We start from the raw sequence: 13,085 nt of genomic DNA, 5'->3' as shown, positions 1-13,085 counted from the left end.
AGGCCGAGGCGGGCGGATCACGAGGTCAGGAGATCAAGACCATCCTGGCTAACACGGTGAAACCCCGTCTCTACTAAAAATACAAAAAATTAGCCGGGTGAGGTGGCAGGCGCCTGTAGTCCCAGCTACTCGGGAGGCTGAGGCAGGAGAATGGCGTGAACCCCAGGGGGCGGAGCCTGCAATGAGCCGAGATGGCGCCACTGTACTCCAACCTGGGCGACAGCGAGACTCTGTCTCAAAAAAAAAAAAACTGCCTAAGTGTTGTGCAGAGGCTGCCGCATTTTCCATTCCCACTAGCAGTGCACGAGGATTCTAATTTCTCCATATCTTTACCAACACTTGCTATTATCTACCTTTTTTATTATAGCCATCCTAGTGGGGGTAAAGTGATACCACATTTTATTTAAGACAGGAGGTCACTTTGTCACCCAGGCTGGAGTACAGGGTGACAGAATCATAGCTCACCGCAGCCTTGACCCCCTGGGCTCAAGTGATCCTCCTGCCTCAGCCTCTCGTGTAGCTGGGACCACATGTGCACACCAACAGCCCCGGCTGTCATTAGCATGGTGATGTGCATTTCCCTGATGGCTAACGGTGCTGAGCGTCTTTGCATGTGTTTTATTGCCATTTGAGTATCTTTTTTGTTAATATTATTTGTTTTTGAGATGGAATGTTGCTCTTGTCACCCAGGCTGGAGTGCAGTGGCACGATCTCGGCTCTCTGCAACCTCTGCCTCCCGGGTTCAAGCGATTCTCCTGCCTCAGCCTCCCAAGTAGCTGGGATTACAGGCACCTGCCACCATGCCAGGCTAATTTTTTCGTGTATCTTTAGTAGAGATGGGGTTTCACCAAGTTTGCCAGGCTGGTCTTGAACTCCTGGCCTCAGGTGATCCATCTGCCTTGGCCTCCCAAAGTGCTGGGGTTACAAACCCGAGCCACCATGCCTGGCCTCAGTATCTTCTTTAGAGAAATGTCCATTCATATCCTTTGCCCATTCATTGGGCTGAATTTATTACTGAGCTGTAAGAGTTATTTATATATTGTAGGTATATGTCCCTTATCAGATATATGATTTGCAAGTATATCCTCCCATTCTGTGAGTTTTCTTTTCACTTTGTTGATGGTACCCTTTGAAACACAAAGGTTTTTATTTCGATGGAGTCCCAATTTCTCTATTTTTTCATTTATCATGATGCTTTTGATGACATATCTAAGAAAGTTTTGCCTAACTCAAGGTCATAAAATTTTACTATTATGTTTTCTTCTGAGAGTTTCGCAGTTTTGGCTCTTGGGTTAGGTGTGTGATCCAATTTGAGTTAATGTTTGTGCATGGCACAGAGGGAAGGGTACTTCATCCTGCTGCCTCTGGATACCCAGGAAAATCGATTTTAAAAATATCTTTTAGGTCGGGCGCGGTGGCGTATGCCTGTATTCCCAGCACTTTGGGAGGCCGAGGTGGGTGGATCACTTTAGGCCAGGAGCTTGAGACCAGCCTGGCCTACATGGTGAAAACCCATCTCTACTAAAAATACAAAAATTAGTCAGATACGGTGGCGGGCACCTGTAGTCCCAGCTACTCAGGAGGCTGAAGTAGGAGAATCACTTGAACCCGGGAGGCTGAGATTGTAGTGAGACGAGATCGTTCCATTGTACCCCAGCCTGGGCGACAGATAGATAGATAAATCTCAAATATATATGTATCTCTTAAAACTATAATTTTTAAAAAGGTAATTTCACCACTAAACCATGAGGCAAGGTAACAATTTACCCTAGACTCTCACTAACTTTTCTCTAGGTTCTCACTGACTGCTCCAGGGCATAGGAAAAGGGCTCAGAGCACAGTGGTAATTTTCAAAGTGTCTTCTACAGGGTTTTGAGGACAGGGTTTCTGGTCTCTCTCTATATAAGGGTAGGTTACACTCCTGCAAGTGATCCTCTAACTAATTTTCCATTCAGTGCTTGTTTGTTGGGCACCTTCTATGTGGGAGACCCCCCCAGGAGGAGACGGAGATAAATGCACAAGGCCCCATGCTGGGAGCTGATGGCAGATAGGCCTGATGACAGTCACTGCTGAGGGCTGCCGAGAGAGCCACGAACAGTGCCAGGCACGCTTCCCACCTCACCTCACCATGGCCCTGCAGGCTGCATGTCTGTGATCCTGTCTCAGTTGGCAAGTGGGGAAGCTGAGGACTGGGAGGCAGAGTGGCGCCTTGGCCTCCCAGAGACTTCCCAGGTCCACACTTCCAGTCGGCATACTCTGTCCCGGAGTGAAGACAACACATGGGTCAGCACGGAACAGAGCGTGCCCTGAGCTGCAGGAGGAAGGACGGAGTGACGGGATGGCACTCGGAGGAGGCAGCACTTGTGCCAAGTGAAATTACATCACTTCCCAATTCAAATATGCTACTGTTAGCAAAACTTACACCCAGAGGAGATACGGCCAACTAGACATTAACAGATCAGCATTTCAAAAGTAGCTTTCATCATCACCCCGCAGTAATGAACAAGCTGAGTCAAAAGAACTGAGCGGCTCTGATGTCATGAAAAGACTGTCTTGGGAGGAAAGCATTGGACAAGCAGATAGATGTATGCAACGTGGGGACAAATATTACTGATTTGGCGGAACACAACAGAGTTAATGTCGATTTGAAAAACTTGTTTACCCAGTGATTATGTGATTAATGAACACCAAAAGGCTTATTGCATCAAACTGAAATTTGAAATGGCTGGTATATTTCCAGATTTGGTTGTAGTTACTACTGCAGTACAAAAAGTAAATCAATTTAAACTATTTCCTGGGGAAAACAATGTGTAATACACAGGCTAATAGGCTTGGGTGTTTTTAAATCCCCCGCTCCATCCCTGAAAAAAAAGAGCCATGAGAAATCATTATTTCAAGGTTGGCCTGAGAAGTGTTTTCTGTTTTTTTTTGTTTTTTTAAAAAAGCAAAAACTAAAGGTAAAAATACTTGTCTTCTCAAACAAGAAATCGGTGCTTTCCTGGCTTTCCCGGCCCCGCGGACCCTTCCTGCTGGTGCAAACGCCTCTCTCTGTAGTCCTCCTCCCTCAGCAAGGGCTCACCTGCTGTCCTTTGTACATGTGAATTGCAGCTCCTCCTGCCTCTCAGCTCCCCTCTCCGGCCCTCCCGCCTGCCATTTTCCCAGCCTGATGCCCCCAGCTCCAGCCTCGCCTCCCCACAGCCTGCCAGCCTGCAGCTCTTCCCTGTAATAGCATTGGGCATCCTCCTGACCTCCTGCAGCAGTCGGGAAAGAGCAGAGCAGAGAACGCGAGGGAACTTTAGGAAGGGTATCACCTAGTCCTTGTTTTATAAATGAGCAAACTGGGGTTCAGAGAGGTTCAGAGTTTCATCCAAGGTCATGTAAGGAAATCCAGCTGCAGCCCTGGGTGGTGGCTGCAATTGAAGGGCTTGGAAGCCTGGCGGCCCGCACATTACCACAGCTCCAGCCCACCTCAGGTGCTGGGTGCTCTTCTAGAAGTTACCTAACTGCACCTTGCCAGTTTCCTCACCTGTACACTGAGGCAATGATCGCATCTATCATGGCGAGCTGTGGGAGGTTAAAACAGAACAGATACACCACGCTTCAGGCGTGCTGGAGTTGTCTAATCTGTCCACTGGTGCTGTTTCCCCTACCCCACCTCCTTCAGATTCTCCCATTTCATCGTCACTGTGGGGAAAGGAGACAGCATGAGCCCAGCGAAAGCAGACGGAAAGTCCAGGCCTGCGGACGGGCAGGCTGGCCAAGAACACACCCCTGGGACCAGCCCTCTGATTATTTCTCTAGATGAGTCAACCCACAAGCACGGAGGTTAAGTGGCTGGCCACGGCCACGGCCACACACACCCAGTGGCAGAGACAAAAGGGGGTTGGAGGGAGAGGACCCAATCTCACGACTTCAACATTAGGCCTGGCCCTGAGTGACAGCTCTGGAGTGAGCTGTCTGCATTGGTCAGGGTTCTCCAGAGAAACAGAACCAACAGGATATATAGAGATGTATTGCGAGGCATTGACCCACACGATACGGAGTCGAAGCAGTCCCACCATTTGCTGTGTGAGTGCTGGGGGCCCATGTGGTGGCGTTCTAGTCCAAACTCAAAGGCCTGAGAACTGGGAGAACCAATGGCATGATCCTGGTCCAAGTCTGAAGGCCAGAGACCCAGGAGTTGTGATGTCCCTGCTCAAGGGGAGAGAGCGAATTCACCTTCCTCTGCTTGCTTGTTCTTTGCAGGCCCTCAGTGGATTGGATGGTGCCTGCCCGCACTGGGGAGCGCAATCTTCTTACTCAGCCCCATGATTAGATGTTAATCCCTCCCAGAGACACCCCACATGGGAGAGCAGCCTGTGGTTCTGAACCCTGCAACTGCTAGGGATGCAGGGAGGGAGTCACAGGGTGGGAGTCACAGGGTGGGGGTCACAGGGCTGGCCATGGTCCTCTACTGTCCCTGGCCCCAGGTCCCTGGACTTCAAAGCTGTTGTGCTCCTGGCTCAACGGCTATAGTGCTCATGCTGGCGAGGTTCCAGGTGTGTGTGTGCACACGTGTGTGTGTGTGAGTGTGCGCGCACGCATGCTTTTAGTGTTACCATCTTCTCTCCCCATCCAGAGTCAACAGAGTGCCTGATTGCCATGTGGGCTTACTATGCCACCCTGGGGGAAACGGCGAGAGAACTGCCGAGCCCACACCGGGCAGGAGCACTGTCCCTCTCCATGGTGGAAGACGCAGGCTCTAGCGGTCCAATGCCTCGCCCAGGTCCAACAGCCGGGCGGCCCAGGGAAAGCACTGATGCTGCTCATGCCCTCCCCACGCCCTTCAACATGGGGCTGCCCAGACCCCACAGCACCCTCGAGGGCCAGGGCAGCTGAAGCTCTGACCAGGGAAGGGTGTTGTCTGCCCTCCCACACATCCTGGGGGCCCAGAAAGGCAAGGATTTGGAGCCCCAAGAGCGGCCAGAGGACAAAATGCTCACACACCCAAGCAGCCTGCCCTCCCACCCTTTACAACACCCGCAACCCGTGGCCTCCGTGGTCTCCTCCAGCACACAGGCTGGAAAACAGGAGGAACTAGGGGAGGTCACCTCCCCTCCTAAACCTGCCTCCAACCCTGTGAACAGGGGCTGGGGTGACAATTCAGTGGCTCAGTGAGAGGGTCCAGGTGGGAACCCAGTGAACACAGGGCTTCACAAAGGAGGATTGAGGGGCTCTCCCCGCAAAGGGCCCCTGGCCACCCCAACACATAAACACACACACACACACACAGCCAACTACACACACAGGAACCAGAAATACTTCTTTATTCAAGCCCAAACGTTCAGCAGCCACCTCCCAAACACAGCAGGCTCCTCCTTCCCTCCAGCCCCAGTTTCACCCCGCACAACCCATGTTCTCCCCACAACGCTCCTCAGATAGGGCACTCCCCCAGCAGGGGTACAGCTTGGCTCCGGGACCTTGGTCCCGCCGAGGCCGGCTTCAGTTTCTGAATTTGCCCACCAGTGGCTTCGAGGGCCAAGCCCCCAGGCCCTGCTGGTCCAGGAGGAGAGACAGCTGCCGGCGAGCCTCCTGGTAGGGCCCAGCCTAGGGCGGGAGATGAGAGGTGGAGTGAGAGGAGGTACCTGCAGGGGGCAGGGACTGCAGGGCTAGAGAGGGACCGGGACGGTGGGGGTGGGGGGGACCGACCTTGGCAGCCTCATAGGTCTTCAAGGCCAGGAGGTAGGGCTTTCCCACAGCCCTGGCCGCCTGGTGAAAGGCCCGGAGAAAGGAGGCCTTGCAGAGACGGGAGGGAGGCCCCAGGGCGGCACTGGATGAAGAGAGGATGCCACTGAGATCAGAGAGATACAAGCTGGACCAGCAGGCCTGCTACACACCTCACACTACCTCCTCTCACACTGTGACAATGTCACAGGACTCACAGGGCAGGCAGAGGTGTGGCCACCACTACGGAGCTAGTAAGGGGTTGAGCAAAGGGGTTGAGCTAAGGGGTTGCGCTGGGATTAGACTGAGGTGAGGAAGCTCATGCATGAGCCCTCCATCACCAGGACCGCTCCACAGCCTGGCCCCAGGGGGCCCTTCTCACTTGGCCTTCACACGCCCGGTGGCCACATCCACAACCTCGATGCCAGGGTCCCCCAGGCTCCAGTTGAGGCTCAGGCCACGGCAGGTGTCAGGGGTGGGTTCGGAAGGGGCCACCGGGGGCCCTGCAAACAGGTGCAGGGCAGTCCGGACGTAGGGAGGTGGCAGGCATGGCCCCAGGACACTGTCCAGGCAGGGCCGGGTGTGAATGGCCCTGCTCAGAGTTGGAGGGTCATGGCATGAGTCAGCTGCAGGGCAGAAGGGACAGGACAAGGTGAGTGACCTCCCTGCCCTCCCTTCTCACCCCCCCAGCCCTCACCACGTGCTCACCCAGGATGAGGCTGGTGCTGTAGAGTGGAGACACCAGGTGGGCCAGCAGGGCACCACCCAGCCCCAGCACGGCCCAGCGTGCCAGCTTGTCGCTGGCTGACAGGCAGCCCACATGGGTGTCACAGAGCGAGGGCGCCACATAGCACACAGGCTTCAGCTGCCCGAGCACATGGGCCTGCAGGCGCATGGGTGGGCTGTGCGGGAGGCCACCTTCCGAGGTGGGGGGCAGGCTGCGGGCCGGGTGGGGACAGACATCAGCGTCAGGGCCGCTCTTCTGACCCTGGCCCCCACCCAGCAGCCCAACCGAGGGAGCCCCATCCCCCGCCTGCCCCGGGGGCCCTGCATACTAGATGTCACGGGCCGCGCCCTTGGGGGTGTTGCTGATGTAGAGGTGCAGGAAGACGCGGGGCTTGAGGGTGAATGGGGGTCCGGGCCCTGGCTGGGGGGCCAGCACGGACTGCTCCTTGCCCTTGGGGCCCCCCTGTGTGGCCAGCAGGAGCTGCCGGAACAAGAACCTAGGAGCAACAGGCATAGGGTGGTTGGGAAGACCTTGTCCTGGCGAAGGCTGCTATCAGGCACCCACCCCACTGCCCCTCACCTCAGCAGGGCCCTGCGGGCGATGACCAGGCCATGGCAGTCGTGGAGCTGCTGGCCCGAGAACTCCAGCCAGCCAGCACAGCAGCTGCTGCCGGTGCCCAGAGCCACCAGCTTGTAGATCTCCTTCACGTGGCCCCTGGCACGCGGGATCTCTGTGCAGGAAGGGGCAGAGACGGCCCAGCCTAAGGCAAGGAGCTTGAGGGGGCCCTTCCCAGGGTGCCAGGGCCAGGGCTGGGGCGATCCCTACCCCTCTCCAGGATGACTCCAGCCACAGTCCCCTTACAGGCCCAGTATGGCGAGCGCTCGTCCAACAGGAGGTCAAAGCCGGCGCTCACCAACGCTGCGCAGCGCTGCTCATGGGTCAGGATGTTCTCTGCGCCAGGGCGAGAGAGTGCAGGTAGAAGGGGGCCCACGCCTCTCCCCTCGACACTACAGCCTGAGTTCGTGAATGCTCACCTACCTACGCTCAGGGGGGCCAGTGGAGGCCGGCTGGACGTCTGGGGGGACTCTGAAAGAGGCAAGGAGGGCGGGCTGGTGTGGGTGCCAAGGCCCACCCTCCATCCCTCAGGAAGCCAAGGAGGTGGGGAGAGGAAGTTTTCATCTTCCAGACACAGGACATTACATGAGCTGCTCTTCTAGCAGTCCCTACCCCCGGTGTCCCCAGAGGACATGAAAGCAGGGACCGGCCCATGTACCCCGCCCCAGCTCCCTGCAGGTGATGTCCTGATGCTCAGATGGTTCGTGCAGCAACCCACCTCCTGCTCACATGCACAGCCACTTCCGCCTCCCCACAGGACTGCCAGCCTCAGGCCTCTTGTCCCCAGCTGCGGCTCAGCTGCCTGGCCCTCCCTCCATTACCTGGGTTCTCCAGCTGACTCCGGATGTAGCAGAGGGCAGAGAGCGCTGCCTGCTGTTTGGCCTCTGTCTTGCTATTCGCAGTGCCCGCAGGGCAGACCACCCCATCCAGTTCCGCGCTCACAGAGAAGGGGAAGCAGGGACCTGGGGAAGGAGCCAGGTGAGGAAGCAGCCCCCTGGCCTTCGCCCTGTGACAGGTACCACCTCTGCCTCCTCCTGAAACCTGACATCGAGGACGGCCAGAATAATGAGACCCTGACCGCCCTTCCCTTCCTCCACCAGGCTCCATCGCCACCCCATGCTGCGCACACCCTTGAGTGCCTCTCTGCAGGCTGTGACCCATCGCTGACTCAACCAAGTCCTCACCCAACTCCTCCACAACAGGGATGCGTGACTCCATTTCACAGATGAGCAGAAACGGCAGGCGGTTTGCCCAACTTGTGTCAGGACCCAAATCCAGGTCCCCTCTCCAGAGCCCACGCCACCCTGTTCTCAGGAGGAAGGCTCTGAGCACTTCCACCTGCCACAGACACATTGCTTTCAATTCCTCTCCTCCAGGGGCTCTATATTTCAACATTTTTTCTATGAAACAGTATCATTTTGGGTGTTACTTATAACACAAAAGAGAGATGAAAAATCTGGAACTGGGATCACATGGTCAAAGGTGCAGGGTTAATTTCACAGTACTCGCTGCTAAATTGTTTCTCCCAAGGACTGCCCCTCTGGGGGTTTCCCTTTTGGAAGGGAACCCATTTCAGCACTCCCCACTAGCACTGAGATCTGTCTGCTCCAAACAGGCATCAAAACCAGCAACCACAGACAGACGTGGAAGGGATGTTGGCCTTAGAAAGCCAGCACGTGGCTGCCATCCTAACAGCGACTGAATCTGGGGAGAACCATCAAAGCATGATTTTCTAAAACCACAAGTGACAATGTTATAGGGACAGGGTATCTACATGATCTCCAAATGCCTCCCCTGGATGACTTATTCAGCGCAAAGGAGAAAGTGAAGACACCTGGTAGATGCCACCCTAGTCAAATCCCCACAGCTCGCATCGCCAGGGGACAAAGCAAGATCGCACACTTCCTGGTGAGATGCCTGGCCAAGGACTCGACATCACTTCAATAACACATCACCTGAACTCAGTTCTGAGGGAACAGACAAACCCAAGCTGAAGGACATTCGCAAAACTACTGGCCCTTACTCTTCAAAGACATCCATGTTGTGAAAGACAAAGACAGGAACTGTTTCAGGTAAGAGATTAAACAGGCGTGACAGCTAACTGTAATGTCATACTGGGGTGGGAAACAATGGCCATGAGGTCATTACTGGGACAACTGGCAAAATTTGAACGTGAATAGAAATTAGAAGATGGTATTATATCAATGTTAAATTTCCAGGATTTGATAATTGTATTGTAGTTACATAAGAGATGCCCTTGTTTTTAAGAAATATAGATGAGGCGGGGCACAGTGGCTCACTCCTGAAATCCCAGCACTTTGTGGGGCTGAGGACAGGAATTCAAGACCAGCATGGCCAACACGGTGAAACCGCATCTCTACTAAAACACAAAAAAATTAGCTGGGCATGGGGGCACAAGTCTGTCATTCCAGCTACTCGGGAGGCTGAGGCGCAAGAATCGTTTGAATTCGAAAGGCAAAGGTTGCAGTGAGTTGAGATCTCACCACTGCACTCCAGCCTGGGCCACAGAGCAAGACTCTGTCTCTAAGAAAAAAAAAAGACGGCTGGGCAAGGTGGCTCTAACCTATAATCCCAGCACTTTGGGAGGCCAAGGCGGGCGGATCACCAGAGGTCAGGAGTTTGAGACCAGCCTGGCCAACATGGTGAAACCCCATCTCTACTAAAAATACAAAAATAAATTAGCCGGGCTTGGTGTGGACACCTGTAATCCCAGCTACTCGGGAGGGTGAGGTAGGAGAATCGCTTGAACTTGGGAGGCAGAGGTTGCAGTGGGCTGAGATAGTGCCACTGCACTCCAGCCTGGGCCACAAGAGTGAAACTCCATCTCAAAAAGAAAAGAAAAAAGAAAAACAAACAAACAAACAAAAAACACGTGAATGTATTTACAGGTAAGGAGCATAATGTCTGCAATTAACTTTTAAATTAAAACTCTGGGCCAAGTGTGGTGGCTCACACCCGTAATCTCAGCACTTTGGAGGCCCAGGAGGTCGGATAGCTGGAGCCCAGGACTTCAAGAACAATCTTGGCAACATGGTAAAACCACATAATCTCTACAAAAAAAAATATGAAAATTAGCCAGGTGTAGTGGAGTCCACCTGTAGTCCCAGCTCCTCAGGAGGCTGAAGCGGGAGTATCACTTGAGCCCAGGAGGCGGACGCTGCAGTGAGGCAAGCTTGTTCCACCGCATTCCAGTCTGGGCAACAGAGTAAGACCCTGTCTCAAAAAAAATCCAAAACACAAAACAACCACTCTGAGTTAAGGGATTTGAGGGATATGTATTGAAGAAGAGGAAATAACGGTTTACCTCTGTATCATGTACACGGTATTACCCTTACCTAACTGTGCTTAATAACGTCTTTAAGTCAGGGGAGTGGCTCCCATTCCGGTATCTCCAATGCTAGCATGGCAACTCAAATTGCATGTAAGTGGCTCTAAAAACGTATGCAGAAATACCAGGGGGCCTCAACCTCCCTGGAAGTCAGGTGGGAAGAATGATCACCTGCCATGACTCTTTCACAGTTGAGCATCTGGTGTGGCTGGTGATCCTTGGAGATCGCTGCTCACAGCAGGGTCCACCCCAAGGTCCCAAGCTCAGGCCAGGTCCTGCTCTGGCGGTGTCTCTGAGAATAGGGACCAAGGTCCACCTTCCCCAGACCCCCTCCCCACGTCCTGGGACCCAGCCCTCCGTGGCTCTGCCCTCTGGCACACCCATGCCCCGGCCCGGCCTCACCTGGTGGCTGGTCCTCCCGGAAGAGCAGGAAGATGCCCAGGCTGGCCGCGTACTCCGTGAGCAAGGACACGGCCTGGCTGGCAGGTGGGTCTTTGAGCGGCAGGCTCAGCCCTGCTGGGGGCACAGGGACCCTCGGGGCCTTCCCCATCTGTTCCCCCAAGTTTTCCCACGCCCGGGCTGCCCCCAGTTCCCCGACTCCGGCCCCAGCCCCAGGCCCACTGTCCCTCAACACCGAGACCTGGGTCCACCCGCCCTCCGCGCGGTCCATCGCGGGCGCGGGCTCCCAGGCACCTTGGGCCTGGGCGGGTAGCGGTCGCCAGGGGCGAGGCTGGGGGCTGATCTGCAACGATGCAGCCAGGCGGGGCTTCCTACGACTGCCGTCGTCGTCAGCGCCCTGAGAAGCCGAAGCCATGGCCGCCAACGAAGATCTGAGGCGCTAGGCCCTATCTCGCGCTGCTCTCGCCCTTTCACACGCGCAGGGCGGGTACCTTCACGTGGGGAGCACGCGGACAAAGCGTGGTGAGCTCCACCCCTGCCATATGCTGGCCAATGAGAGCCCTGAGATCTGTGATAGACAGTGCACCCTGCCAATGGGAAGGCCAGTCTCCCAACGGCGGCGGCTTGGATGCTTATGGCTGAGGCCAACGTCCCACTGCCTGGACGGAAGTTCCGGCTGAGACCAACGTCCCATGGCCTGGAGGGAAGTTCCGGTGGGTGGGTGAGGGGTTGCTCTAGCAGCTGCTTCTTTAACCGTGGGTGGTCAGGGAGCCTGCAAGGTGGGGGAGGAGGATCTGGGGGCGTCAGGTCCAGTTTCACACTCTAGCTCCTGCCCTAGGCCCCTAGGCACCTCCACATCACAGGCTGCTCAGCTGCTTCACTGGCTGAGCCTGGAGACTTCAACACAGGAATTAGGGGTTCACACTGTCAGCAGGATCATTGGATATAAAATTTCACTGCAGGCCTTTCTGAAGCCAAACGTAAGTGTTCTCCAGCCAAGAATTAGCCATGTGATGCAAAATGTAGCTGGGCGTGGTGGCGCACACCTGTAGTCCCAGCTACTCAGGAGGCTGAGGCAGGAGAATCGCTTGAACCTGGGAGGAGGAGGCTGCAGTGAGCTGAGATTGTGCCACTGCACTCCAGCCTGGGCAACAGAGCGAGACTCCATCTCAAAAAATAAATAAATAATTTAAAAAAAAAAAAGCCATTTGATATTCTGCCTTTTTCCCCCCTAAGAAGGGATTTTGAGTTAATTCATACAAATACGACAAGATAACAATTGTTTAAAGTGAAGAGCTAGAGATCAAGAGACAGATGAAAAATAAGATAAAGACAGGGATGAAGACAATTTACACAAGGCTTACTGTGATGCAACGCGTATTTGCTTGAAGGAGGCTGCAAGTTTAACGGAGTCTTACAGTAGCCACTAACTTGGGAAAGCATGACCAGTGTCTGTAAGATTTGTCACAGTGCTTGCTGCTGCTGCTGCTGCTGAAGCTGGGCCTGGCAGCGCTCTCCAGGATTGTGACAGTGAGGATGCTGGGGCATATGAGGACCAGGTGGTGGAGTCCTCCCAGAACCTTTGACTTGGAAGAAGCAGGTGTGGTGGGCTGGGTAGCCAGCCTCCCCAACATGTCAAGGATTGACATCAGGAAGAACAATTCCATTTTGTGTGTGTGTGCAGCCCAGAGAGTGGGATGAGGCCCAGGAGAGTGAAGGGACAGCACAGCAGATGTCCAGAAAAGGACTGAGGGCTGCACATATCCACAGAGAGGCTTCCGCAAAGTGATCAAACCCAGTAACGCCCCAAACGCTCACCAACAGGAGGTTGCGTGAACAAATCAATGGTATATTCATACAATGGAACACGACTCAGTAATTCAAAAAGGAACCAACAGCTGCGTGTACAACACAGGTGAATCTATTAGGCACATGGCGTGGAAGAAGCCAGACACATCCTCTCCATGATTCCACTTATGTAAAGTTCTTGAACTGGCAAAACTAATCTATGGTGATAAGAGTCCAAATAGTCGTTCCTTCTTGAAGGAAGTATTGACTGGAAAGTGGCACCAGGGAATTTTCTTTTTAGAAAAAAAATTTTTTAGAGATGGGGGTTTTGCTCTGTTGACCAGTCTGGTCTTGAACTCCTGGACTCAAGCAACCCTCCCACCTCGGCCTCCCAAAGTGCTGGAATTTATAGGCATGAGCCACTGTGCCTGGCTGGAACTTTCTTGAGTGATAGAAATGTTCTCTGTCTTGATCTGGGTGGTGTTCATGTGGGTTTCTATGTAT

General features: G+C 54.3%; 1 protein-coding gene across 8 annotated transcripts; it reads right to left on the bottom strand.

Moving 5' to 3' along the window:
* Positions 1–5,289: 5,289 nt before the first annotated feature.
* On the bottom strand, positions 5,290–11,352 carry ADAD2 (adenosine deaminase domain containing 2). Of its 8 annotated transcripts, none has more exons than XM_055366672.2 (12): positions 11,088–11,271; positions 10,797–10,910; positions 10,566–10,622; positions 7,867–8,007; positions 7,469–7,516; positions 7,256–7,381; positions 7,010–7,160; positions 6,759–6,926; positions 6,412–6,641; positions 6,086–6,329; positions 5,689–5,830; positions 5,290–5,586 (listed from the first exon to the last, which is right to left on the bottom strand). In XM_055366672.2, the coding sequence occupies exons 1-12, from the start codon at positions 11,206–11,208 to the stop codon at positions 5,482–5,484; spliced, it is 1,647 nt and encodes a 548-aa protein (XP_055222647.1). In that variant the 5' UTR covers positions 11,209–11,271; the 3' UTR covers positions 5,290–5,481. The 8 variants fall into 8 exon arrangements, with proteins under 8 accessions (XP_055222647.1, XP_055222648.1, XP_055222650.2 ...); XM_055366673.2 differs by having other exon boundaries at positions 10,797–10,907; XM_055366675.2 differs by lacking the exon at positions 10,566–10,622 and adding an exon at positions 8,230–8,445 and having other exon boundaries at positions 5,689–5,809; positions 10,797–11,274.
* Between the last annotated feature and the right edge of the window lie 1,733 nt (positions 11,353–13,085).

Source organism: Gorilla gorilla, chromosome 18 (genome assembly GCF_029281585.2).
Source record: "Gorilla gorilla gorilla isolate KB3781 chromosome 18, NHGRI_mGorGor1-v2.1_pri, whole genome shotgun sequence".
NCBI lineage: Eukaryota > Metazoa > Chordata > Mammalia > Primates > Hominidae > Gorilla > Gorilla gorilla.
Note: the sequence above shows the minus strand (reverse complement) of the source record. Positions and strands in the feature narration are given on the sequence as shown.